This window comes from Euleptes europaea, chromosome 11, assembly GCF_029931775.1.
Source record: "Euleptes europaea isolate rEulEur1 chromosome 11, rEulEur1.hap1, whole genome shotgun sequence".
Taxonomy (NCBI): domain Eukaryota; kingdom Metazoa; phylum Chordata; class Lepidosauria; order Squamata; family Sphaerodactylidae; genus Euleptes; species Euleptes europaea.
In genome coordinates, this window is record NC_079322.1 from 44,593,640 (window position 1) to 44,620,124 (window position 26,485).

The following is a 26,485-nucleotide window of genomic DNA, read 5'->3' on the forward strand; positions in this document are numbered from 1 at the left end:
GACGTGACGTCTACAGTAGCAAGCACATAATTCCATAACCTCCAGGTAGTAGCTGTAGATCTACTACTATTACAACTGATCACCAGCCAATAGAGATCAGTTCCCCTGGAGAAAATGGCCACTTTGGCAATTGGACTCTATGGCATTGAAGTCCCTCCTTTCCCAAAACCACGCCCTCCTCAGGCTTCACCCCCAAAACCTCCCACCAGTGGCAGAGAGAGACCTGGAAATCCTATGGACAGTGGATGCCCTGACCTGGATAGCCCAGGTTAGCCCGATCTTGTCAGGTCTCAGAAGCTAAGCAGGGTTGTCCCTGGTTAGTATTTGGATGGGAGGAAGTCCAGGGTCACAACACAGAGGCAGGCAATGACAAACCACCTCTGAATGTCTCTTGCCTTTAAAAACCCATGGTGTGGCTATAAGTCAGCTGTAACTTGTCAGCAAAAAAGCCCCAAATCCTTACCAGAGTCAAACTGAGGCCTAGCCCCCATGTCATCAGTGATGTGTCAACGTTACTTCTGTGTTTCTGTGGGTGGGGGGGAAGCCAAAGGGGGCTTTCGCCTGTTCTGCCTGGGGTGTATGTGCCCCCTCGAGTCTCTCTCTCCCTGGTTTGAGGGGGGGCGTCAGTTGTGTGTCCTCAGGTTTTCCCTCATTCATAAGATCGGTTAGGTCTATTTTGATGCTTGCTCAAAAGTGGTTTTCAAATGGTGACTTAAAGAATGCATTTGCCTGGTCCCGAGTCCAATGCAAAAGGGGAAATTCCACCCCCTCCTGCTCATTATGCATAGCTAGCTGCCTCTGTCCCTTTCCATGGTTTGCAAACTCCCAGTTGTCAGATGTTGCTTTGCACTGTTGCAAAGGTGTTGCTTTGCATGGTTGTGTTGCTTTGCAAACTTCTTCGCACCTGCCCCGCCCATTATGCATAGCTAGCTGCCTGTGTCCCTTTCCATGGTTTGCAAACTCCCAGGTGTCAGGTGTTGCTTTGCATGGTTGCAAACGTGTTGCTTTGCATAGTTGTGTTGCTTTGCAGTAGTGTTGTTTTGCAAACTTCTTCGCACCTGCCCCGCCCTTGCTTCCAGCAGCTCAGCTGTTTGTCGGGGCTGGGAGCTTTGTGCGTGGGTGGCAAGCTCTGCTCAGAGATGCACATTAAGAGTGGGGGGACCTCTTTCGGAGCCCATATCTCAGCCCCCCTGACCCAATCTTTACAAAACTTGGGGGATCTTGCAAGAATGATCCTTTGAAGCTCTGCTGAAAGTTTGGGACCTCTTCTCCCAAAAATGCCCCCCTGGAGCCATGGAAAGCCGCAGTTGTGTTTTTAATGGCTTTATTCGGCCGAATTTTTTCCCCGAACTTTGAATTCGCGCCGAATTGCACGGACCCGAAGCAGGGAAGTTCAGACTTCGGCATATCCTGAATCCAGACAGGCCGAATTCGGCCGAATCCAAACTGTACCGAATTTTTTTTTCAACAGCCCTACTGGGGGCTCCATTCGTATCTGGGTTCCTTTGCATATTCCATGCAAATTAGCTTCCAAACTAAGAAAAATGGCTTACATGCAAGAAAAATAAGGCACAGAAAACATTTTTTCTGGTGGCACATGACGTCCTGTGAACAGTCCTTTAATGTAGTAATCAAAAATCTGATTTCAAGAGATGGTCATGGTGCAGGTAAACGAAGTCACTACTCAGGGCAACCTTCAGTTTGACAGCAGGTTTTCATGAGGGGGTGGTGTTGATATCGAAGCCAGCTGATGTTTTGACCAAGGTGGCTCTTCTGAAGGAGATAGCTCATCCGCATGGGTGAGGGAGTCTTCTTCAGAAGCCTGGTCAGCAGCTGTTAAACCTCGTGCTTTTAGTTGGAGGGTATATCCCTCTGGACAGGACTGGGTGAGCTCCGTCTTTTAAATGACCCTTCTGCTATGCAGACTAGTCTTCTGTTGGGTGATGTACCTGGAAAGTTGGTCAGACCAAGTTGGTTCCGATTATATAATCCCTGCCTCCAAAGGGCGCCAATTATGAGGTTTTACCAAAGTCAGTCAAAGACAGAAAAATGGGAGAAGGCACAGAGCTGTGCATCTGAGCAAAGGTGACTAGTCAAAACATAAACAGCCGAATATCTATTCAGCATTTCGGAAATTGCCTATTCGGCAGCAGGCAGATTCCCAGATTTTGGTATTGGGCCAAAAATAAACTTGAACATTGCCGAAATGGCTAATTTCAGGTTTATTTTCAGTTTGTTACCAATGTTACCAATGTGCACAACCCTACTAGGAGGCAATACTGGGGAAGGCCTTGGCCTCTGTGCATTATACATTACTAGATGGACCACTGGTCCAATCCAGCAGTAGTCTTCTTATGACTGTATAGATACCTACATCTATCTACAGATAGAAATCTGCAAACCAAGAATAATGCTTTGTGCATCAGTTGAAATGAGTTCCGCTGATATGCTAAAATAAATCTGTTTGACTCTTTGCTTCTGTTGTTGCAACAGATAAACATGGTTTGCCTCTCTGTGGTAAAACAAGATTTTGCAGGATTTCAGGATTCTTCTGGGGAAGGGAAAGGACTATCTTTTCCCCTCAGATGCACCCCAGCTGCCTTATGTCCTAGTAAGAAAAAAAAGACAGGTACTCATTTTGCCTGTCTCTTTCTCATATAGAAGTTGGTGGGTTACAATCAGTAAAGTTTCATCGAGGAAAGTGCTGTCACCTCAATATATATCGATATCGAACAGCTGCTTTTTAGGAGCAAACTGAATTGTCTGGAGGTCCAGTCATAGAATTCATAAGCATCAGATGTAGTTTGGTCCTTGGTTGCACTTTCTCATTGGTCCCAAACACAGTAGGTTTAGCTATTGGATGCCTGTGAAGGGGGAAAAAATCAGACATGTAACAGGTGCAAACAATTCTTGAACAATAGCAGGAGCAGTGAGAACTTGGAATTTGATCAGCAATGGCTTTAACTTTCTTAAGTTGCGGGGTCCCCCCAGTGCAGGGATGAGGCAATTTTCACCACAAACACATTTTGACTTTTGAATTTGCCATGTTCAGATGTGAGCTCTATGTGAGGTCTAGTCAGTTCATGCTGAGCAGCCACAAATGCCTGCTGAACCAGTTTGCATTAGGCTTCCTCTAAAGTACACATGCGTGAAGACACTGCCAGTTCAAACTGATCAGTGGCTATTAGAGTCACTAAGGACTACTTAGATGAACACCGAACGGTAGAATTTGATTGAAACATGGCATTCATTGATGATTGATTTAAAGGATTTGTGAGTGATCTGTCTCTTTACACAATCACCTGCTGAGAGGAGCCATTATACAGCAAGGATGGATGGGTAATGGAACTCAGCTGGGCTTTGTGAGGATGTGCATGAGCAGAAAACCAATTGCACCATAAGGCATGGTTAGTAAGGAATACATTGAAAAAACTTGTGGAACACCCACAAAAGACCAACAGACTATCTAACCAATTGTCGAAGGCTTTCATGGTCAGAGTTCATTGGTTCTTGTAGGTTATCCGGGCTGTGTGACCGTGGTCTTGGTATTTTCTTTCCTGACGTTTCGCCAGCAACTGTGGTCGGCATCTTCAGAGGAGTAACACTGAAGGACAGTGTCTCTCAGTGTCAAGTGTGTAGGAAGAGTAATATATAGTCAGAAAGGGGTTGGTTTGAGCTGAATCATTGTCCTGCAAAAAGTATCAAAGGTAATGTGCTAATCATTGTCCTGTAAGTATCAAGATAATGTGCTAATGAGGGTGTGGTATGTTAATATGGAACCATTGTATCCTGAAGAGATCTGTTAATGTGTGAAATCCAAAGCCATAGCCATGCAGATTAGCTTTGGATTTCCCCCGCTTCGGATCCCCAACATTCGGGGGGGATCCGGAGTTCGGGGGAAAATTCGCCCCCCCCCCGCTCGCCTTCAGCTGGGAGGTGCAGATCTGTTTAAAGGGCCCCCCAACAAGGCTGGCGGGGGGTTGTCAAGCCCCTCTGCGCGGTCTGCGCAGAGAGCGCAGAGGGTTTCCAGACCCTCCCCCCAGCCCTGCCAGGACTCCCGGCAAGGCTGCCCGGGGGTTGTCAAGCCCTTCTGCGCTCTCTGCGCAGAGAGTGCAGAGGGTTTCCAGACCCCCCCCCCCAGCCCTGCCAGGACTCCCAGCAAGGCTGGCCAGGGGTTGTCAAGCCCCTCTGCGCTCTCCGCGCAGAGGGTTTCCAGACTCCCCCCAGCCCTGCCGGGACTCCCAGCAAGGCTGGCGGGGGGTTGTCAAGCCCTTCTGTACTCTCTGTGCAGAGAGCGCAGAGGGTTTCCAGACCCCCCCTCAGCCCTGCTGGGACTCCCGGCAAGGCTGGCCGGGGGTTGTCAAGCCCCTCTGCGCTCTCTGCGCGAGGGGCCCTTTAAACAGATTTGCGCCTCCCAGCTGGGAGGCGCAGACCTGTTTAAAGGTCCCCCTCCCCGCACCTTCACATAAGCCTCGTGAAGGCGTGGCCCCCCCCCCTGAATCTGCTGAATTTATTCGCCGAACCCCTGAAGTCGGCAAATTCGGCTCCCCCGTTTCCCGCCTTTTTTGAGTTCGGTTTGTCTGAACCAAAAAACAGCTGAATCAGGGGAAATTCAGCTGTTTTTCAGTTCGGCCCGAACCGAATCAACAGCACTAACAAGTAGGGTATGATGATATCAGCTTTCTGCTGCTCCCTTCCCTCCCCACAGTTGGAATTCAGAGGAATTTGTGGAGGACTGCAGAACTGTTCTAGGCCAAAACATCCCTTTCTACCCAGTTCCTTGTTAGCTCTTTAAAAAAAAAACCCACAGTATATAAATAAAGAAATGATGGAGAAAGGGAGTTAACTTGGATGTGGTCATCACTGTCTAGAAATGCAATGTTTCATTCCTGTCCTTGTTGTGTGATTAGCCACAGTGCAGAAATTTGGCTGTTCACAGGGTTTAGCATCCAAGGTAATCATATAACTTCAAAGCCATGCCTTTCTCACAGACAACTTGGGTGCATTATGTTTGCTTCACACCACCACTAGTCTACCCTCAAAAGAGAAGAAAACCCTTCCAAATGATAAGCAGAGCCCACATGCAGCCCCCCCCCCCGGTTTTGCCCTATAGCCGAGTGCTCCAGTTGCAATGCTATCTATGCAGTGGCTTTCTACAAACATATCATAGACTTCCCAACTGGAAGACTCCACTCCCCCACCCTACTGCTTTCCCAGTGAACTTTAGCTTTCTGCTGAAGAGTTCTCATGCACATCTCTAGCCAATACATAGATTAAAGCAATTTTAGTGCTGCAATTTGAGGCGTGCCATAACACTGACTTATGACCACTTCAATAATCACACTGCTTGAGCTACAAATGATAAAATGAATGGATCGTGTTTGGTGCATAAATTTGCACATATTTATTCAGTAATGTATGCACTGATTTCCTTCAACTTGGGAGAAGACAAAAACAAAACAAAAAATAAAAACTTGTTGAGAAAGAAAGCCTTACCAATATGCTAGGATATTAACTTGTGGGAAACAATAGTTGAAGTGAGCCAAAATTTATAGTGGAAAAATAAATGAAATCAAGTGGGAATAAACGAGGGGTGGAGGGGGGGCAAATTTCAATCCACTGAGCCTCACTCTTAACCTCACTTTGAAGCTAACGAGAACTTGATTGTTAAAGGATGTCTTCGGTTGACTTCAGAAGATTTTTATATGATTCTTTGGGGGCATATGGAACTTCTTTTCTCATGTGTCTCTATTTTGGGCAATTGTTTTTAAACAAACAAATATTATAGATACCGAAAGTGCGGGTGGTGGGATTTAATATAATAATAAAAACTGGAAGAATGGCTGCCTCCTCTTTGCTATTTATGAGATCACATGGCCAAATGAAGTCATGCCATTTGTGGTTTTTCAAAGACAAAGCAGACATCTTTGGAGATCCGTGATCCTTTCATGCACCCCGTTGAACACTCTCAGTTAGGGTTGCCAGGTCCCTCTTTGCCACCAGCAAGAGCTTTTTGGGGCGGAGTCTGAGGAGGGTGGGGTTTGGGGAAGGGAGAGACTACAATGCCATAGAGTCCAATTGCCAAAGCAACCATTTTCTCCAGGTAACTGATCTCTGTCAGCTGGAGATCAGTTGTAATAGCAGGAGATTTCCAGCTACTACCTGGAGGTCGGCAACCCTACTCTAAGTCCATATTCTTTATCCTGTATGGTATAGAAGTGGACAGAAGTGAAACAGGAGGATCCATGAAGCTCTTGAGCCCAAGAGCCTAAGTAACCTCAATGTGGTTGTTGCAAGGATAAAATTATATTACCCCACCCCCAATTTATGCTGCCTTGAACATTTATTGCCAATTTGGGACAGCCTAAATATCCACTGTTGCTCTTCCCCTGGCACAATTAGGGTGAGTTGGCTCACTTTTCATTTTCTCCCCTTTAGCAGAGTTGTAATTGAGACAGGAACAAAACTTCACTCTCTCAATACGCCCCTTTTCTCTTCCTGGCCCTGTCTGCCAGAATAAGGGAGAAGCCAAAAATGAGTATTCTTTGGCCCTCTCCTTCCTAGGGTTGCCAACCTCCAGGTTGTAGTTGGAGATCTCCTGCTATTACAACTGATCTCCAGCCAATAGAGATTAGTTCACCTGGAGAAAATGGCCACTTTGGCAATTGGACTCTATGGCACTGAAGTCCCTCCCCTCCCCAAACCCTGCCCTCCTCAGGCTCTGACTCAAAAACCCTCCGCTGGTGGTGAAGAGGGGCCGGAAACCCTACTCCTTCCTGGTCCTAAATACAACCTCTCCTTGCAGTGTCCTGAGGCCTCCTAGTGTCTCCTGATAAATTCATGACCTCAGCCTGGTGTGTACCACTTCCAGCTGCAATGCCGTCCCCAAGCAACCTGGCCCACACTGCTTACTGAGGCACTGGCAGCTCTAGGCCTGTGTCTGGAGGCTGATAGTGGCTGACTGCTTTCATTCTGCTGCTCACTACATCCCACCATTCCAATGTGGCTTTCTAGCCAAAGGAAGTTTATCAGCTGGGATGGCTGAGGGGGGTGAGTGCGACTCCCAAAGGCCCAATCAGCTGAAATTATGAACATTTCCTTCATGAGTCCCTTCTGAACAAAGATCTTCCAGTCACATCCCTACAGTCTATTGTCCCCCTTTTTTCTTTAAAATGAAACTATGAGATGCTTTGGTCTGTTCATCTCAAATGTAAAAAGGAAATAGATTTTACTTTGAGAAGGTGCTGAATGTTACTCATTTTCTGCTCTGACCTCCGCCCCCAGTTATGCCTCAGGAATTCAAAAGCTGGAATAAGGTTTGCCAGCTTCCTACCAGGGGTGGGGAATCCCCTATCCTCATCTCCCATTTCCTCCTGCTACTCCTGGAGCCAGCATGACAAAAATAATATTTTTAAAAAATCACTGTCAGGAGACAGTGTGATGTTACAACCAGGGAAAATCTGGAAGTGACATCAGTCTGCTCTAAGAATCACTGGAAACTCTATGGTTTTAGCATAGCATTTCCAGCAATTCATAGGGAGGCTTCATTTCTGGGCTCTCCCCAGCACTGATGTCACTCCATCACCCGACTGTGCCCCCCATGTCCCCACCCCCTTGGTCTCCTACCGGTTTCCAGCTGCCAGCTGGCAAACCTACTTGGAACCCCCTTTTTATTCCTATTTACTGTAGTTAATTACTTAAAATTTGCTTCTCAAAGAAAACAAAATCTGGGCTTCTTTGAAATGAATCATATCCTGAAGTTTTTATGTTTATGAGACCGACCTCCTTCTTAGTACCAGCTCCAGGAAAAAACAAAGAGAATTGTTTTGACTGTGTACACAATGCATGAACAATTCAATGAAACACATGAAATCAAATCATTCATTTGCATTACTGACTTATCAAAGAGGCTTATTTTAGGAAATGCGCACTTAGCAAGCAATGTGCAGCAAGTCTAATGGAGAACATATGATCGTTTTACCAAGGGCATAGACATACAGGGAAACTCATGAGAGATTTGGAGGCCCTATCCCACATTTGCTAAATCAGAAGATGTATTCTGATATTGAAAAAGAACTCAAATTCTGAAGGTTTTATTTCTTTTAGAGACGGCATTTGATTGGTTAACACAAACTTTGGTCAATTGACCAAACGAATACTGTCAATTAATAGCCAGATGTTCAAAGCATACTTTTGAAGGGGTATAATAACAAAGAACAGAGTGAATCAAGCACATTATAAAAAAACAACTTTCAGATGACTCTCGAGACTGTTCTGTTCAAAGAAGAAGAAAGTCCGATCAAATTGATACTCCCTATTCCACAGGACATGAGGGACTCTTGAACATTTGTGACCTGTGACAGTCTGATGACTGCTTCTGTTTGTACAGGGATGGGTGTTCCTGATCCTAAACATCAATTCTGGGATTGGAGTCAGAATATTGATCTGGGAGCTGGGATCCAAATGTGGTCAGGCAAAAGACTGCTGAAGTAGTCCTGGCTGATTGACGGGATTTTGGACTTTTGTGGCATCTTGTTTAAACTGGCATCATAAAGCAGTGCATTTGTAATAATAGAGGGCAAAATGCAAAGCATCATGGGAAAGTACTATTGCCTCAGACAGTTTAATGTTTAAGAGGCTGATGCTGTGTGCTCATGTGAGATGGAGGGAGAGCTGGGCAGCAGACAAGCCCTGTTCTTCTTACTCTTCTAGGGGTTCTGTAGTTTGGCAGCACAGCATCTTTCAAGCAGAGATAAAGGAAATTGAACCGAGCCTTTGATATCTTGGCCAAATGCCCCAGGGTTTGCTCTGAAGGCTAAGGTTGCCAGCAGGCCTGGAGAAAAATGCCCTGCCCCTCTATCAGAGGCTTAATATGTGGAAATGGACAGATGAAGCTTTTCATGGCTTACAGGTAGGTAATATGCCATTAAGCCTCTGTTAAAAGGGCAAGGGTTTTTATTTGTCCCCAGGCAGTAGGCAACCCTAAGAAGCATGACAGAACAATCTTGCTCAAGCTAAATAGGGCTGAGGTTGGTCGGAGTCTGGAATCCCTATATATGCTGCTTTGAAGGCAGCATACAGAATGCTGAAACATGTAAAGAAAATCAATACATTAAAATGAACCAAATAAGTCTAGCATGAGAACTTAAACACTGCATCTCAGATGCTTTTCCTTCCTTTCTGTGGGTTGCAGGCTGACACGTCATGTTCCTTCCACATTAATGGTTGCCGTTCTTTTTTTCCGTGGTCTCCAGTTTGAGGGCGCTCGGCCTCTTTATGTTTTAACAGCCAGATTCCTATGATTCGATGAGGGTGGCAAGTTCATAATTGGCGACTTCCAAAACATCTATGTAATCCAGACTTCTGAATGTATATAAAAAGCAGCCGAACATCAAATGCTCTATTTCAAACCAGGGTTCTTTTTAATGCACGCATGGATCAGAGTGTAGCCAAATAATTATTCAAAACACAAGAGCAAAGGAACTTTGTTCAACCTGATTGAAGACTACTTCAAGCAATTCCAAAGCAAACATATTTACAACAGACAAAGGTTTGGAGCGCAAGTATGATTTTCGAATTATGCACCGGGATGCTTTTAGATACTGAAAATGAATCAGGATTCATATAATAATTAGAATAATGGCTCACAGGTTCTTCCCAGCCATCCTATTCCTCTGTATGAACCTTTGCAGCAGGGAGAATTTTGCCCCCTGCGGAATTTCCCCCACTGGCAGCAAAGCTTTTAATAACAGGCAAAGTCTCTTTCCCTCAATTAGGCTAACCTTATGATGAAAGTGAGAAACCAGGAATTGCAGAGCATAATTTGATGATTTTGCATTCAGCTTGAGATTATGATATGAAAACACAGAGTGCGAGCAAGTGGGGTGGGCAAGAATGTAATTAGAAATAAGACACATCTATCAATTCTGTAGATAGAGGCAAGTTGTTGAAATAAATGACAATCGCCTGATGCCAGCACACGCTGAGTGGATTGTTTTTGTCTATGGCATCATATTTTAAAATGGTGAAACTTGTAGGAAACAAAAAGAGGAGGAGGATTATTTTGTATTTTCTTTGTAATGATCCAGACTTGAATATAACTCTGCAGAGAGGTTCCAGAGATCGAAAGGGCTCCTCTGTAGCTGCTTTGCATGGTCAGCCTTCAATTCTGCTTTACTGTTTCTATCTGAACGCTTCTCAAGTTCCTACATTTAGGTTTAACTCACTCACTTACATGCCGCAGACCTGTAGATAGCCAGACAATTATATTTTCAGGGCTGAAAGCAACTGGAAAGAGAGATGGTTGCTTGTGAAGTGTATATTCCTCTCACTTTTGCCTTTAGTAAAGAGGGCTTTTTTTTTTTACAGGTTTGGGGTTTGTTTCCAGTATCAGCTGGACCAGAAACAACAGCTGAACATATGAGATATGTGTATATGTACCGATTTTCTCTCGTGTCATTTTCGACTCTCTTAAAAAGCCTGTCTCCAGGGTTAGTTGGCTTCAGATGAATTTGGACGAGGCTCTACATGATTCCACTGTTGCAGATGTTCACGTCAGCCTGGAATGCATGAATACCATTGGGAAGACCTTAAAATTTAGAGAGAGAATCTGTACATTTCAGCACAGAAGAATTATCGGCCACCTACACTAGCAACAGAGTTTTGAGGAATTTCTTCCCCTCTTGGAACTCGAGTGTATATTGTTGGAGGAGGGAGGCATCTCCTACTTATAGAGGACACTGGGTCTTGTCATTAGCTGTGGAATTGTTTGATTTTTTTTATATCCAGCATTTTTTTTTGCCCTATGGTACTTTGTTAGTATAGTAACAAACTGTTAAGAACATGAAATAACATATTCAAGGATAATTATTTTAATACCCCTCCCCATCCAACTGACCCACTTAGTAGTAAAAGGTAAAGGTTACAATCCAGTTCGAGTTAGCCATGACCAATCTGTGTTAGAATGGAATCAGCAAGTTGCAACTGTAGTTTCATTTCTTTAAATGGCACATACAGTTCTGATCCAATGTACAGCAGTAAGTTACCCTCAGTTTAATGGGATCCACAAATAAGAGTACGTAGGACTACATTTTCAGTTGCAACTTTAGCTAGATTGGAAGCTTAGGGCTTTTTAAAAAAATCCTACCACCTGGGTTCTCCTCTTCTGCTTAGGTTTCTTCCTTGCATGGCTTTTCAGATATTTTGCAGATAAAAAACCTGATTAAATTTCAAGGCCAGCGATCTGAACATTCAAGCAACTGCCAATGTCCTCTCCTTCCATAGTCCTACCGAACAAACTGAATTGTTACAAGTGCACCAATCTAAACGTACTGCAGCAGATGTAAAAGAACAAGAGCTTCCTGGCCTGGATCTAAAGAAATGTGTGCGTCTAAAGGCAGCTTTGGGCTTGCATTTCTGAAACAGATGGCCCCCAGACCTCATGGCATTGTCTTGAAGGGAGCTTCAAAAGCGGTTTGTGATACAGAATGCTGTGTGTGTGGGTGTGGGTGTGCGTGCACATATCACTTGAAAGAAAAGGTCAAAAACTTCACTTGGCATGACCAAGCTCCTGGGTTCATGTAAAATAGCTTATCAGAGCCCAAGCTGTCTGTTTGCACCCACGGCATCACATTTGTGAAAAGAATTTGCATCACCACTTCTCCTAGTGGTTCACCAGAGCTGACCTCTTGGAAGCAGCACTTAAATATAAGCAAAAACTGGCACTTCCATTAGTGACCACCACCACCACCACCACCACTGAAATAATGAACAGGTAGGCATTTATTGTCTGGTGTTCCGACGATTAGCATTTGAAATGGACAGTCATTTTTCTGCTGCCTTTAATAATGAACATGTGGTTACCTATGCTGAGCCTTCAGCAAAGGGAACCTATGCAAGACCAGTTTTTTTTTAAAAAAAGAGATTATTAGCTGAAGCTCTTTTTCTCGGCTCATCTGCACAGATCCACTCAACAAGTTACTGGTGCCGTCCCTTTGACATTGCTAGGGTTTTACATAGGCAAAAAAAAAAAAAAGGAAGAAAAGAATGTACCGCATGAATGAAACCGAGAAGGGATTTAATTTCTATCCCTCTCAGATGCTTGTTACTCTGAAGGCAGTTCCATTGAGTTCAATGGGGCTTATTCCCAAGTGTACCCAGGAGTGCAGTTTTATTTTATTTTTTGGTTCCATTTTTGCGCGAAGCTATCCAACTCAAATCTACACATTTCCTTGTTATAAATACAAAGCTAAATCAGTATGGCTTCATTGTTCATATTTCCACTCAAGCATTCATTTTAACTTAGGCTGCAAAAAAAGAAAATGGGTTTTATAACTATAAAGTGAAGTTTTCAGCACTGCTATTTAAGCTACGATGCCAGATTAGTTTAAACCATGAAACTTAAATAATAAACACCACCAGGCATGGTGGTTTTTAATATGAAACACAGTTTATAGGATGATTATTGGACAACTGGAGTAACTTGTCAAGTAGGATCACTCTGGCTAGTTTTCAGAATATATTGCTTCACTCACAGATGTAACCCTATTGATATCAAAGGACAAGATATTATTTGTCCTTCGGAAGTTTTAAGTTCTTCAGCTTGCTTCTATTAGTCAGGAAAACAGGAATTGGGTGATAAACGTTGGGTAAGATTTGATTTTTCTAATAATTAATTGTAAGTATCTATTTCATCATAATAGGTTTATAATAAAAGACAACTCCACATTCAACTGGGTTAAATTCTCCTCCTGACTCATTATTTCAAAGACTGTCTCAAATTTCTGCGATATATCAGGCAGTTTCCATATTGTAGTAAAAAGTCTTTCCAATTAAAATGCTAATTGTAAACAAACCCAAACACGTTGGGGGAAAAATGCAGACCGCCTATATAACAAAAGAGAATTATATAATTCTATTTGAGTGAAATCTTTCATCTTTGATTTACAGGTTCGAGTCTGCTATAACTAGAACCATATTGTACCATATCTTTCATACCGTGGCTTTCTCCAAACCTTGTTTTAATTAAGGTTTCTTTCAGATTTCTGAATAAAAAGCATGACAGTGTTCACTTATGGCTTTAATGTATCCTTTGAGCTTGGAAAATATATAAACCAAGAGCATCGCTTGCTGCTTAAAAGAAAAACGGCTATAATGCAACGTAGAATGGCTGAAGGGAGATAATATGTTAAGTTCTTTTGGTCGGGGGGGGGAATTTACAGACAGTTACTTTAACTCCTCTATTTATAATAACTTTCGCTATTTGTGTCCCTTAAAATGCTCTGAGTCACCCTTTCCCTTCTGTGACGATAAGGCAACATGTGTAAGAATTTAAGCGTTCATGATCAGTAAAAGGCACAATCCTTCAGTGACACCCTTAGATCTGCAGTTACTTGCATCATAATCGTGCTATGTTTGAAAGAGGAAAAAAAAACAGGCAGCGCGCTTTTCAATCTTTTTAATATTAAGCACCAACAGCCTTCCCCCCCCCCCAAGTTTAATTGGTCTCTGCGGAAGAGAGTGACTGACATTTAAATCTGGTGCTACAGAAGCACCTGAACTTTGAGCAGACCTCAGGAGGATTCTTTCTGCTTACCTCCCTTTGGACGCACCCAGAATTTGAAGTGAGGCTAAACCATGTAGGGGACAGCTATCAATTTTGGGGGAGCCTACTGGAATCCCGTGATCCCTAAGCTGCTCGTGTGTTCTCCAGACTGTGCAGCATCTGATGAAAAACAAACCCTCCCTCGCTACTTGCAGAGTGCATTTTGTTGCTAGTGTTACAAAAGGCCACATTAAAGCGGGAACGCAAAACAAAACAAAAAAGACTTAAGTCAGAGAGCCACTTAACAGAGTTCGGTTTGGAAGGCCATGGAGCAGAGTTTACTTTCAACCAACTTCCTGACCAATTCTTTTCAGTTCATTAATTGCTACAGCATCTTTTCAAATGGCACCATAAAGAAATGACCCCCACATTTCACGACATTAAGAAGAGCAAAGGAAACCAATCCCAGGAACTATTTTTAACAGTGTGGAAAAAAAAAAACCAATCCAGTAAAATGTGTTCAGAATGTCCAAGCGGTGCGATTTGTGAAGCTTTCCCCCTCCCTTCCCCCCTCCCCAGTTTTGCAGGCTGTTCCCATTTTTATAGGCAACCATAGTCAAGTACGCCAAATTACTTTTAATATTTCTATTCTACCATTGAAGTCGGCGAGTGGATCACGCAGCTTACGAAAGCCTGCTCAAGGCTGCCTCTTTTGCAAGGTCTGGTTTACTGTAACTCTAGAATTGTAGCGGTTACATTGAAGGAGTCTAGGACGGCTCTTTTAAGTCCATCCAACGAACAAGTGAGGCTGCTGTTCAGAACTGTGTGCCCAATGTTTATGTTCCATCTGATCTGTGCCACCCAGGCAGCAGACAAGACACGTCTAAGGGTGCTTGGGGAGGGGAGGAGGGATACACAATGATGTCACGCACAGGAAATATCAGAGGGGGGGGACTTGGCACTTCACAAGACTGGCTCTTCTTCCATGGGCTCGCCAGCAGCTCTAGAAAAATAAACAGGCAATCAGAATACGGAACCAGAGTACACAATGACATTGTAGATTTTCATGCATAATCAAAGTTGATTTTTCAGCTCTCCCCCATGTTTATTTGTGTTCTTCAGTTATCCATAAATAAAGTTCCTTTCCTAGGAAGTATAAACAAATGTCAAGTGGAAAAACATTTTCGATCCAAGCAATCACTGCACAAGGTTCCTGTTTATATTAAAATTGTCAGAATATTTTATACCTTTTGGTTCAGAAATGCACATGCTTTGTGTCAGCAAAAAAAAAAAAAAATCAAATAGTTTAATGGGGGGATGTGCAACCCTTTCTCTCTGTTTTTTTTTTTTTTAAGTAATATTTATGGACCCAATTTTAACAATGGGATACTCTCCTCAAAATCAGGTAACCGGCAAGGAATTCAGTAAAGGCTCCACGGTTGTGCTTCTTTCCTTTTAAGACGTCCGTTGGCTGCTTGCCTGCTTAAAACTTCCGAGCTCAAATTCTGAATCTGATTAGCCAACCACTGCCAAAAAGCAGGTATCTAATAATAATAAATAATCTGATTATGCACATCATCTTTATTAGCAATCACCTGGGAGACTGCCAAGAGACTGAGCTAAATTGGCTGTTGGACATGCAAAAAAGAGAAAATAAAGTATTCCCTTCACCCAATAACTCTGGAGAGTAGAGGATCAGAAATTATTTTTAAAGCTGCACTGCTAACAGGACGAGAGGTCAGAAATAGGAATTTAATCCTACATTGATGCTGGAGAACACACATACACAATGTTGTGTGCTCATTTTTGACAGATGCAAATGTTTAGGATACTTTCATCAGTGAAATCTCAGATTGGACAGATTAATTCATTAATGTTCTAAATGTTTATCATTGGGAGCTTGTCTAGAATGACAGCGGCAAGGAAGGGGGAATCCCTTTATGGCAAAACCTGAAATCTCCGTCAGCCATAGTCTCTTTTTATGAACGGCACGTTGTTGGTGTCTTCACATTGCACATAAATCTGAAATCCACACGCACATTTGACTGATAGGATATACTGGCTCTTGCTCAGCTATGGATGATACTGAGGAATGCTCACAACGAAAAGGGTGGAGGAAAAGGTTTTTCAAGTGCTGCCCTTGACAACATTTTCTCAATGCTAGTGGAAGCGTACCGATTGTGGTACCGAATCACAGGTTAAGAATTCCCTGTATGATCCAGGACTGTGGTACCCTACTTTGCAGGCTTGGAAATAAATAGAAAGGAGAAATTTCTGCACCAACTGTCAAACATAACCTGGCACAGCTCTGTGTATTGTTCACTTTGGGCTCTTGTTTGGGGGGAAATGGGTAAATTGCTCTTGATATTAAGAATATGCTGTACTTCTTACATTTTCTTGAGCTTCAGTGTTCTGTAGATAAAGGCTGGACTTGAAATTAAGGAATAGCCTCTGAAATTTAGGCCTGGCCTCTGAGCCCCTGAACAACCCTTAGATAAATAACTATAGCTCGAGTGTGATTCTCCATGTGAAAAATGAAAATTAAAACAACCTTCTTTCTAGGTGAGAATAACAGCACCCACATTTTGTGGAATCAATTGCCACTGGAAGCTAACCAGCAGGGCAACCAGAGGCTAGGTCTTTTCAGTGGGGTGGCTCATAGACTATGGAACACTCTCCTTAGACATTTTTACCTAGCACCATCCATGACTACCGAATTTTAGGTTATGTCTTACTAAAGCTTTTATATTCCCCTCATTAAATATGCTTTCATTAATATGAAATCTTTGAGATTCCGGATTTGTAGCATAGAAATGCAATATTGTATTTACTGGTCTGTGACTGCCATAAATTATTATTATTATAACACTTCAATATGAAATCTGAGAGAGAGAGAGAGAGAGAGAGAGAGAGAGAGAGAGAGAGAGAGAGAGAGAGAGAGAGAGAGAGAGAGAGAGAGAGAGAGAGAGAGAGAGAGAGAGAAAGAGAGAGAGAGAGAGAGAGAGAGAGAGAGAGTAAAAATTTATGTTCCATCTTTCAAGTTTAAAATCCCTATTGGTTAACAAAATTTACAAAATCTGTGATATAAGTGTTTTGTTTTTTAACAAACTATCTTATTTACACAGACAAAAAACAGCAGTCCCAACAGACTGAGTAGCAGAATGTGAAAGAACCATCAGCTAAAAATGTTTCTCTCTGAAACAGAACAGCCTTTGCCTGTCATCTCAAAGCCAACGATGGAAGAGATCGAATCTCCTTGCGGAAGGAATTCAATGATCTTAGTCCCACCACTGAGGAGGCCCTCTCCTGAATAGCCTCACACCAGGCAAACAAAAGCAAGCACTTAAAATGCAGATACGTTCACACTGGAGAAAGTGGAATAGAGATACATCCTGGACCCAGATTATAGAGATTGTTTATTTCCATTTTTCCAGGGAGGCGCATTGAGATACAGTGATTGGCAACTGAGGTCATCGCTTGGCTAGAATTTGAACTGATATTGCTCAGGTCCCAGTCCAACATTGTATCTATAGAGCTGTGCCTTTCCTTACAGCTCAATGTGGTTTCCATACAATATACTAATAATACATGGCCCAGTGTCTGAATAAAGGGGTCAAATGGCTGAGGGAGAACTGAAGCTGATGGCATTGAAGTACCTCCCCTCCCCAAACCCCGCCCTCCTCAGGCTCTACCCTAAAAATCTCCCGCCGGTGGTGAAGAGGGACCTGGCAACCCTAGCTATAATGCCATAGAGTCCACCCTCCAAAGCAGCCATTTTCTCCAGAGTAATTGATCTCTGCTGTCTGGAGATGAATTGTAAGGCCAGGAGACCTCCAGGCCCCAGCTGGAGGTTGGCAAACCTATGCTGTGATCATGAAGGGAACAGAAAATGTAAGGCCTTCGAGCCTTGAAGAATGCAAATACAGCAGTGCTATAATGTCCAACCTCTGTCGATCCTAAGAACTGCTCACATTTGCTAGCTTTCTAAGGCAAGTTCCTTGCTGAAATATGTTCAGAGTAAATGATTACTCATGCGTCTCTCTGTCCAATGCAGGGCTCAAATCAGTTCAGTGTAGATCTCATTGACAAAACGAGTGGTTATCAGCACGTATGATGCACAGAGCTTTGGAGGCCCCTTGCTGTTTACCGAATGATCTTTTTCATTTAAATCGATAATAGCATCTTTTTCATCCCCAGTCTTTCATCTCTCAGCAACCACATCTCTGTTACCTTTTTTGGGGGGGCCTCTTGGCAATTTCAATTAAGTTTCTGTTGCACATGAACCACATGAAGTTCTATTTTAACTAAACAAAACATTAAAACACCCAGAAAATCACAGCTTCCCCCTGAAGTCTGCTCCACTCAGCATGTCAGAATAAATCAAACTGAAATAACTGTTTACTCGATGATGTCACTTTGGGGAAAAAAATAGAAAGGAGAAAACAAGGGAGAGGGGGAGAAACCCCTAAGACGGGTGAGCAGCCAGAACCGTTTTCTCTTTTTCTCAGTGGTAAATGAGTCAGATATTAGTTGGCCAGGAAAAGAGCCACCTTCTTCAAACTCCGAGTTGGAAATGAGTCATCTAGCTTTGAAAATCAGGATAGCGTCCAATGTAACTGGCAAGTTTCTTGCTAAGAAAATGTTACTCTCTCTCCCTCCCTCTCTCCCTCTTACTCTTTCCCTCTCACACACAAACACGCAAAAGAGTCTGATTCTGTATCGTGGTTTTCAACACAGGTTACTTAGCCAGCCTGACTGGGTTCTCAGCTATACTTGTTTTGATGAGTGGGAAGCTGTGTGAAGCTGTGCAAAGGGACAATGTGTAAATTCCCTATTTGTATACACTTCAGTTCTCCTTCCAAGATTCTATACACTTCTGGGGACTTGAACAGGCCAATTTGCCCCCCTTCCCTTTCTTTTTCAAAACTGACTCTCAGCTGCTCTCCACATTTTATACATCCTGGAGTGTACTCATTCCACATCAGGACACTGAGGAGGGTTAGGGTAGCCAAACTCCAGGTACTAGCTGGAGATCTCCTGCTATTACAACTGATCACCAGCTGATAGAGATCAGTTCACCTGGAGAAAATGGCCGCTTTGGCAATTGGATGCTATGGAATTGAAGTCCCTCCCTTCCCAAACCCCGTCCTCCTCGGGCTCCGCCCCAAAAACCTCCCACCGGTTGTGAAGAGGGATCTAGCAGCCCTAGCTGGAGATCCCCTGCTATTACAATTGATCCCCAGCCCATAAAGATCAATTCATCTGGAGAAAATGGCTGCTGTGGCCATTGGACTCTATGACATTGAAGTCCCTCCCCTCCCCAAACCCCACCCTCCTCAGGCTCCACCCCAAAAACCTCCCACCCGTGGCAAAGAGGGACCTGGCAACCCTAAGGAGGGGTATGCAAATATTTTAAGAACCTAAGAAGAGTCCTGCTGAATCAGACCACTGGTCCATCTAGTCCCGCATTGTGTTTCACACAAGGCCAAACTCTTGTTTCCACACACACCCCATGCCTTTTCAAGTGCCAAAACAGCTTCAGGTAGGGTTGCCAACCTGGAGATCTCCTGCTATTACAACGGATCTCCAGCCAATAGAGTTCACCTGGAGAAAATGGCTGCTTTGGCAATTGGACTATGGCACTGAAGTTTCTCCTACCCTCCAAACTCCACCCTCCTCAGGCTCTGCCCCAAAAACCTCCTGCCGGTAGTGAAGATGAACCTGGCAACTTTAGCTTCAGGCAAGTGACTATTTTGGCACTTGAAAAGGCATGGGGAAGGTGGACAAGAGCACTTCAGCCCACTATGGTGCAGGCCCAATCAAGAATTTTTAAATCACTTTAAAATGGTGGCGGCTTCCCCATGGTGGACACAAGGGCACTAACAAGGAGTGTCCAGCTGGCCTTGACCAGGGCCAGAGGCTATTCCACCAGGCAGGGGCCTGGGCAGAAAACAAAGTGGTCATTTTCTCCAGGTGAACTGATCTCTGTTGGTTGGAGATCAGTTGTAATAGCGGGAGATCTCCAACTACTGGAGGTTGGCAACTCTACCATCACTACCTCCATTGGCAGTGAATTCCAGGGTTTTTTGTGTGTTTAATTTATAAGGTCATTAGTTCAGCATACCTGAGAAGTTCCCCTGAGTATATAGAATCCCCTATTTTGTGGGTTTGGCTATTTTTGTGACTGGTATAAGCCACCAGCTTACTATTAAATATAGGGATAATACTTCTCAACTTCCATGGGAAAACATGGAATATAATGGGACAATAAGCTGACATTTTTTAATATGAAGAGGGATCTCCAAGGGAATGGGAGGAAACAGTTGCTCATCCACCCATCCACCAAGGACAGGACAAGAAGTATTCATTTTAAACCACAGAAAAGTGGGTTTGAGAGCTGGATGTTGAAGAAAAGATAGCAGCAGTTTAGCCCAAATGAAAACTTGCCCAAATAGATTATCGTCTCTTTCCTTGGAAGTTTTCAAGAAAAAAAAGGAATAAGCCTGGGCAGTATACCAATATGAAATGAATGTAGGGAAACTCATTCAAAGCAAATTCTCCTCTTTTGCATTTGTTCAAAAATATTTAAACATTTCCCCACTAATCTGAATATCTCCAACAATGAATACAGTTGCAGTTCATGGTTAGGTTCAAGGTGGGAAAGTGGGAAGCTTAACTTTATTGCCATCGTGTTTGTGGGGTGTTGTAAGGTTCATGACATGATTGTCACCTGATGTCTTCATTACTCATATTCACAGAGAACCCTTCACCTGCTCTGAATAGTAAGCAGAAGACTATGGGAAGGGTCACCTTACTTTCCCCACATGACAGGAGACATCACTGTAAAACTCGATTTTAATGTCATTTCCCTTGCAAGGGAAGGCACATTAAGCAAGGCTCAGTTTTCAGGGCCTGTGAGTTATACCTGGTCAAGGTTGTCAATATGAAGGCATAATATGCTACTGATAAAGACTAGAGTTACTTCCACATGGTCATGGCACTCATTGGAGTCACAGTGGAGTGTCCTGTCTACATCATGATTTTCTTTATGCTTTGATGGACTCAGCCCCTTAGCAGGTGCCATCTTCACCTGCTCCACCAGAGGGCTTTGTCAGGCTTTTAAAAAAACACGATAGTAATTGACATACTGCTGTAATATTAAGCTAAACCAGTTTTACATTTTGCAATTGACATCACCATAGCTTCAAACCAGTAATAGTCAATTACCATTTTTTTTCAAAGGCCCCTGTGGTGGCATGGAGGGGTGGGGGCTGGGGCAAGGAAAATGGCACACGTGGGTAGGACCTTAAAATGTGCCTCTCCATCCCCATGCATGCAAACATGCTTTAACAGAAATCTTTCCCAAAAGATCACTCAAAGATTGGAGAAAGACTGGAGCAAAGCCGGGGAGAACCTGGATAGTGAATGATGAGGGCACAACATCGTGTGGATGCTCAGAAAAGAACTACTCCAGTTTGCTAAACTGGGGAGAAATCTCTGTGTGGATCTTTAATGGCAGCCAAACTAGTGGTTGCCAGATACTGGAAACACAGGCCTCGCCTGTAACAACAGGGACACCCATAATGATTCTGTGGTCCTGGACAAACTCAAGAACGGGCCTCTAAATTATTCTGGCAGCAGAGGGGGGAGGACCATCAGCTGTAGGGTAGGGCAAGACACCTGATCACCCTTCCTGCCACACTGTACGAGACACAGGAAAATGGGGAGCAACTGTAAGATGGTTGGCCGGGGGTTCCCCAGTGCCCTACAGTTGATTACCCTTTCCCACTCGGACTCTCAGGCTGCGCAGGGGATCAGTGGTGACTCTGCAGTGGCAGGAGCTTCAGGGTTGTCTGGCATGGCTGTCTGACAGAAAACTTCACCCACCCTATCAGAAAAGGCAGAATTAATTCTTTGATAATTCCCTGATTAATTCTTATTAAGGAGATGAGGTTCATTTTGGCATAGCTCTGCTCTCTGTGTTAAATGCTGCTTCACTGTATCTCCATGATCTGATCTTAAATGTAGGACAGAGGAGAGGAACGGGTTTCAGGGGATTTCATTTGGTAGCCAGTGTTTTAATGCTATTTCTTGCTTGATTTTTTAAAAAGTTTGACTAGCCTAACCAGTTGTTGTTTTTTTAAGTTGTCTTCACTGTTCCGTCTCTGCTTTCCCCCGTTTTCCTTTCCCCTCCTTTTTCTTCACCCTCTGCGTGCTTCCTGGGCAGAAAAAGCGGTAAATGGACAAACTTCTGGACGCAAATTGGGGAAATCACACAGATTCGGCACATATATGTTCCGTAGACATTTGGATCATCTCAGGCGACCAAGTTCCTGAAGAGCCAACAAAGACACCGAGGAGGCTCCTAAGCAAAGCAAGAGACCCTTCAAGGGAAGCCATTTTTCCACAGAAGAGTTCACTGTGGTGACTGTTCCCTGATTCCAGTCCAGACTGAGGAAGTGTAATGAATCTGGCAGCTGCTTGAATTCCACTTTATCTATATTATCGTGTGCCCTAGTTCCCCCATTGCCCTTCCTTTTGGTTCCAATACTAGTTCAGTTTATGGGAAAAGGTTTTTGTTTTAAATTGGCTGGGGTGGGTGGGAAGGGGGCTGAAATTGCCACATCTGATGTTATGACAGCTTAGCTAATATATTTACACAAGCAAATGCATTGTTGGGGGGGAGGAAGCTTTATTTAAGCTCTTAGCAAATCAATTACTGCAAAGTGGCGGTGGTTTCAAATTAGCACACTCTCAAAATATGACAATTAGCTGCTAATTAGTTTAAACTCTGTAATTTGATCTGCCAGACTAATTACGCTTCATTTATTGAGTCCAAAATTTTGGCTTTGGCCACAGAAATTAGGTCACTCAGACCTTAGTGGCAGTTTGTATTTCATTTCACATTTCTCCACGTTAGCAAAAGGTGCTTCACGCTGGCATCCCGCGCTGGAAAAAGAAAGAACTCTAAACTAAAATTCTCTTTCAAAATAATCATGCAGGAAGCATTTTTTACATTTGCTTATCTGAAAACTTATCATGCTTTATTCCCTTCCCAGTTTGCGTATATTTTCTGAAATTGTTCTGTTTTGTTTTTGCTTGTGATTATAAAGGAGCAGAATGATCTCAGGAAATAAAATAAGGCTGTGAAGGCAGTGGCTCTCCAGGGTCTCAGGCATGGGTCTTTCACATCACCTACTTGCCTAGTCCCTTTAACAGGAGATACCAGGGGATTAAACGTGGGACCTTCTGCATACCAAGCAGATGCTCTACCATTGAGCCACGGCCCCTCCCCACCTTAAGGTCAACTTACAACTCCAAATTTAAAACATACAAATACAAAGAAGCCCCAAATTATGCCCCTCTACCCTAAAATGCCTGTAGCCTTTACCCCATTAACAGCACTAGCAAATAAAATGGTCTTGCAGCAATCCTTTCACCCTTTTCAGAACACCTCCATGGGGAGCTTGTTCCATAGGGTGGGAGCTATGATAGAAAAAGCACAGGCTCTGGTAAATGGCATGTGGGCTAGTTTAAATGTGGGATCTCTTTCTCTGGTACTTTACTTCACAGACTACACACACACACAAATTTTTGTTTTTGTATATTCACAACCCCCTCCTTTAATTGTGTGTTCAGGTTCACAGAGAAGCTAAGCCTGTATGGGATTTGTTTGTATTTTCCCCCCTCTTCCCTCCTTCCCCTTTCCCTCACGCGATGGATTCAGAACAGCCCCACTTAATTTGGACTCTCCTTTGCTGCTTAGAAGGGCCAAAAGGATTTGGCCTGGATGAATCTAAGAACGCTATAATGTTGTGTGTGTTTTTTTGTTAACAGAGTCAGTTTTTGACTGGATCAACTCTCTTTGCTGTTCACTACATGGAACTCTTCACACATCATGTTGAAATACTTGATCGGTGAAGTACATTGGCAGTTGTTCTTTCATTTTATAGAATTGTTAAATTCATGTCCAAGTCAATTGTGTTAGGTCAGTGTGAAACAACAGCTGACAGACAGGGAAAATGAACACTCCCTCCTTTATTCATTGATCGGACTTCATTGTAGGAAACAAAGCGTAGTTAGACTCATTCATCACGGGGCAACTCCCAGTTTTGGCCAAGCAGATCCAGGGAAACCAATATATTTTCATTAGTAAAAGAGCTCATTTGTACATGTCCTTTTTACATCCAGGTGATGGCAGTTTAAATTTACAACACACCTGTTGCACTGCATAACCACTCCAGAGGTTAATGCTAATAACCACTTTCAGTTCCAATAGAGGAACAAGGCTGGCTACAGATCATATGAGGATGCTATGCAGGATCACACTCTGTGGCCTCACATAATTCTGACCCATTGACTCCATTCTCTCCTTTGTTGACATCCCTCTAAAACCATACAGACTAAGGCCCATTTCCTGGCTCACAGTTAAAATAAATGTGTGTAGAGCAATGGTTCCCAACCTTTTTGGGATGGTGACCCACAAGTAGGGTTGCCAGATCCGGGTTGGGAAATACCTGGAGATTTTTTGGGCGGAGCCTGAGAAGGGCAGAGTTTGGGGAGGGGAGGGACTTCAATGCCATAGAGTCCAATGTCCAATTGGCCATTTTTCTCCAGGTGAACTGATCTCTATCAGCTGGAGATCGGTTGTAATAGCAGGAGATCTCCAGCTGGTACCTGCAGGTTAGCAACCCCACCCACAAGTCCAAATTTACTTTGTATGGTGACTCATCCAGGGCTGGGCCAAGATTTTTTCAGTGCCCTAGGCAAACTATGACCTTGACACCCATATAGGGTTGCCAACCTCCAGGTAATAGCTGGATATCTACTATTACAACTGATCTCCAGCCAGCCGAGATCAGTTCACCTGAAGAAAATGTCCACTTTGGCAATCAGACTCTATGGCATTGAAGTCCCTCCTATCCTCAAACCCTGCCCTCCTCAGGATCCACCCAAAAACCTTCTGCCAGTGGTGAAGAGGGACCTGGCAACCCTACACCCATATGTTCCTGTTCTCCATTTTTGATAGTGCCCAATCAGATGTTTTGAGAAACCAACAAACATCACACAAAGAGTGCAGCTGCCCCCACTATGAACCCCAAGCAAGTGGGAGTTCATCTGCTCCTCCTCTGTAAGCTGAGGTAGAGCCAGAGTTTGAGAAGGGGTGCTTGGGGGTGTGCTGGGTTGAGGAGATACGTGAAGGTGGCAGATAGTGGTGAAGAGGTTGGCTGCAAGGGGCTCAGTGCAGTATATCTCCCACCACCACACCCTTGCAGAGGTTGGTGAGGCACTGCAGGGGGCTGGGCAAGAGGTTGGGCTGCTGAAGGAGAGCACTAAGAAAGCCCACCCATGCACATGCCTCTTTCTATCCTTCCCCCACTTCTTTCAGCTACTACTGTAAAGTTACTAGAGTTGGCCTGCAACCCATTTTCAGAGGTTTTGCGACCCACTGTTGGGTCCTGACTCACAGGTTTGGAAACACTGATGTAGAGGCTAGCTAAAAATGGCCACCGCTGTGCCTCTTTAGATGAAAGAAAAGCCACAGTGACTCATTCACTGTCCCTCTGCAGATCTTTTCCATTCATCCTTGAAGGTGGTGCCTTTCCCTTCTGCAGCACAGGCGCAGACATCACCACTGAAAATGTTGAAAGGGCCTTGTTGATTTAGGGGGAAATTGAGAAAGCTCTGAAATAAGGGGAAGTGGCGATTGGAGCTAGAGAGAAGTTCTTGGGTAATGAACCTTCAACAATTGGTCTTGTATTGTTTTCTATTGCTCGGACTCTTGTCACTCTTTAGAGACCAGCCATTTTTAATTCTAGCATAAAGGTCTGTGGATAGGGTTGCCAAGTTCCTCTTCACCACTGGCGGGAGGTTTTTGGGGTGGAGCCTGAGGAGGGAAGGGTTTGGGGAGGGAAGGGACTTCAATGCCATAGAGTCCAATTGCCAAAGCGGCCATTTTCTCCAGGTGAACTGATCTCGATTGGCTGGAGATCAGTTGTAACAGGAGATTTCCAGATAGTACCTGGAGGTTGGGAGCCCAGTGGAGCAGAGAGGTAAGCTGCAGTACTGCAGTCAAAAGCTCTGCTCACAACCTGAGTTCGATCCCGATGGAAGTCGATTTCAGATAGCCGGCTCAAGATTGACTCAGCCTTCCATCCTTCCAAGGTAAAAATGAGTACCCAGCTTGCTGGGGTAAAAAGGAAGATGACTGGGGAAGGCACTGGCAAACCATCCCGCAAACAAAGTCTGCCTAGTAAACCTCGGGATGTGACGTCACCCCATGGGTCAGGAATGACACGGTGCTTGCACAGGGGACCTTTACCTTTTTACCTGGAGGTTGGCAACCCTGTCTGAGGACCAGAGGCCATCTCATCAAATGCATGAGGCAGGACCCATCTCATGCATAGGGCAAAGTGGGCTATAGTCCTTGAAAACCCTGACCTGGATGGCCGAGGCTAGCCTGATTTTGTCAGATCTTGGAAGCTAAAGCAGGTTCTGTCCCAGTTTAGCACTTGGAAGGGAGACCACCAAGTAAGTCCAGGGTCACTATGCAGAGGCAGGAAATGGCAAACCACCGTTAGTCTCTTGCCTTGAAAGCCCTACTGCACCACCATCCTTTCCACCACCATCGTTGAAAGCTCAAGGCATAACAAAAACACACCCGTCTTTAAACATTACAGGGCTCCTGTTTTGACTCTGGGTGCAACAAACCAACATGGCTACCCCTGTGAGATTTTCTGCATGTGACTAAGCCTAGATACCATTTTGTCATTTCGTGATGCAACCTAGTATGGCTGAATATTGCTTGGTGAACTGTTTTTTGTTTTGTTTTTTTAACTCCATGTTCCAATGTGAAGAAGTGTTATCAATGACAATTTTATTGTGGGCCTATTAATAAGTAGCGACAGAGGTGTGAGGCCAAAGACCTGAGAGCCACTTCCA

General features: G+C 43.9%; 1 protein-coding gene across 1 annotated transcript in view; it reads right to left on the minus strand.

Moving 5' to 3' along the window:
- Positions 1 to 14,141: 14,141 nt before the first annotated feature.
- Positions 14,142 to 26,485, minus strand: part of HDAC9 (histone deacetylase 9) — a 504,774-nt gene continuing 492,430 nt past the window's right edge. The window contains exon 25 of the mRNA XM_056857023.1: positions 14,142 to 14,546. Within this exon, the coding sequence (XP_056713001.1) occupies positions 14,380 to 14,546 (167 nt within the window). The 3' untranslated portion in view covers positions 14,142 to 14,379. The remainder of the gene's footprint in view (positions 14,547 to 26,485) is intronic.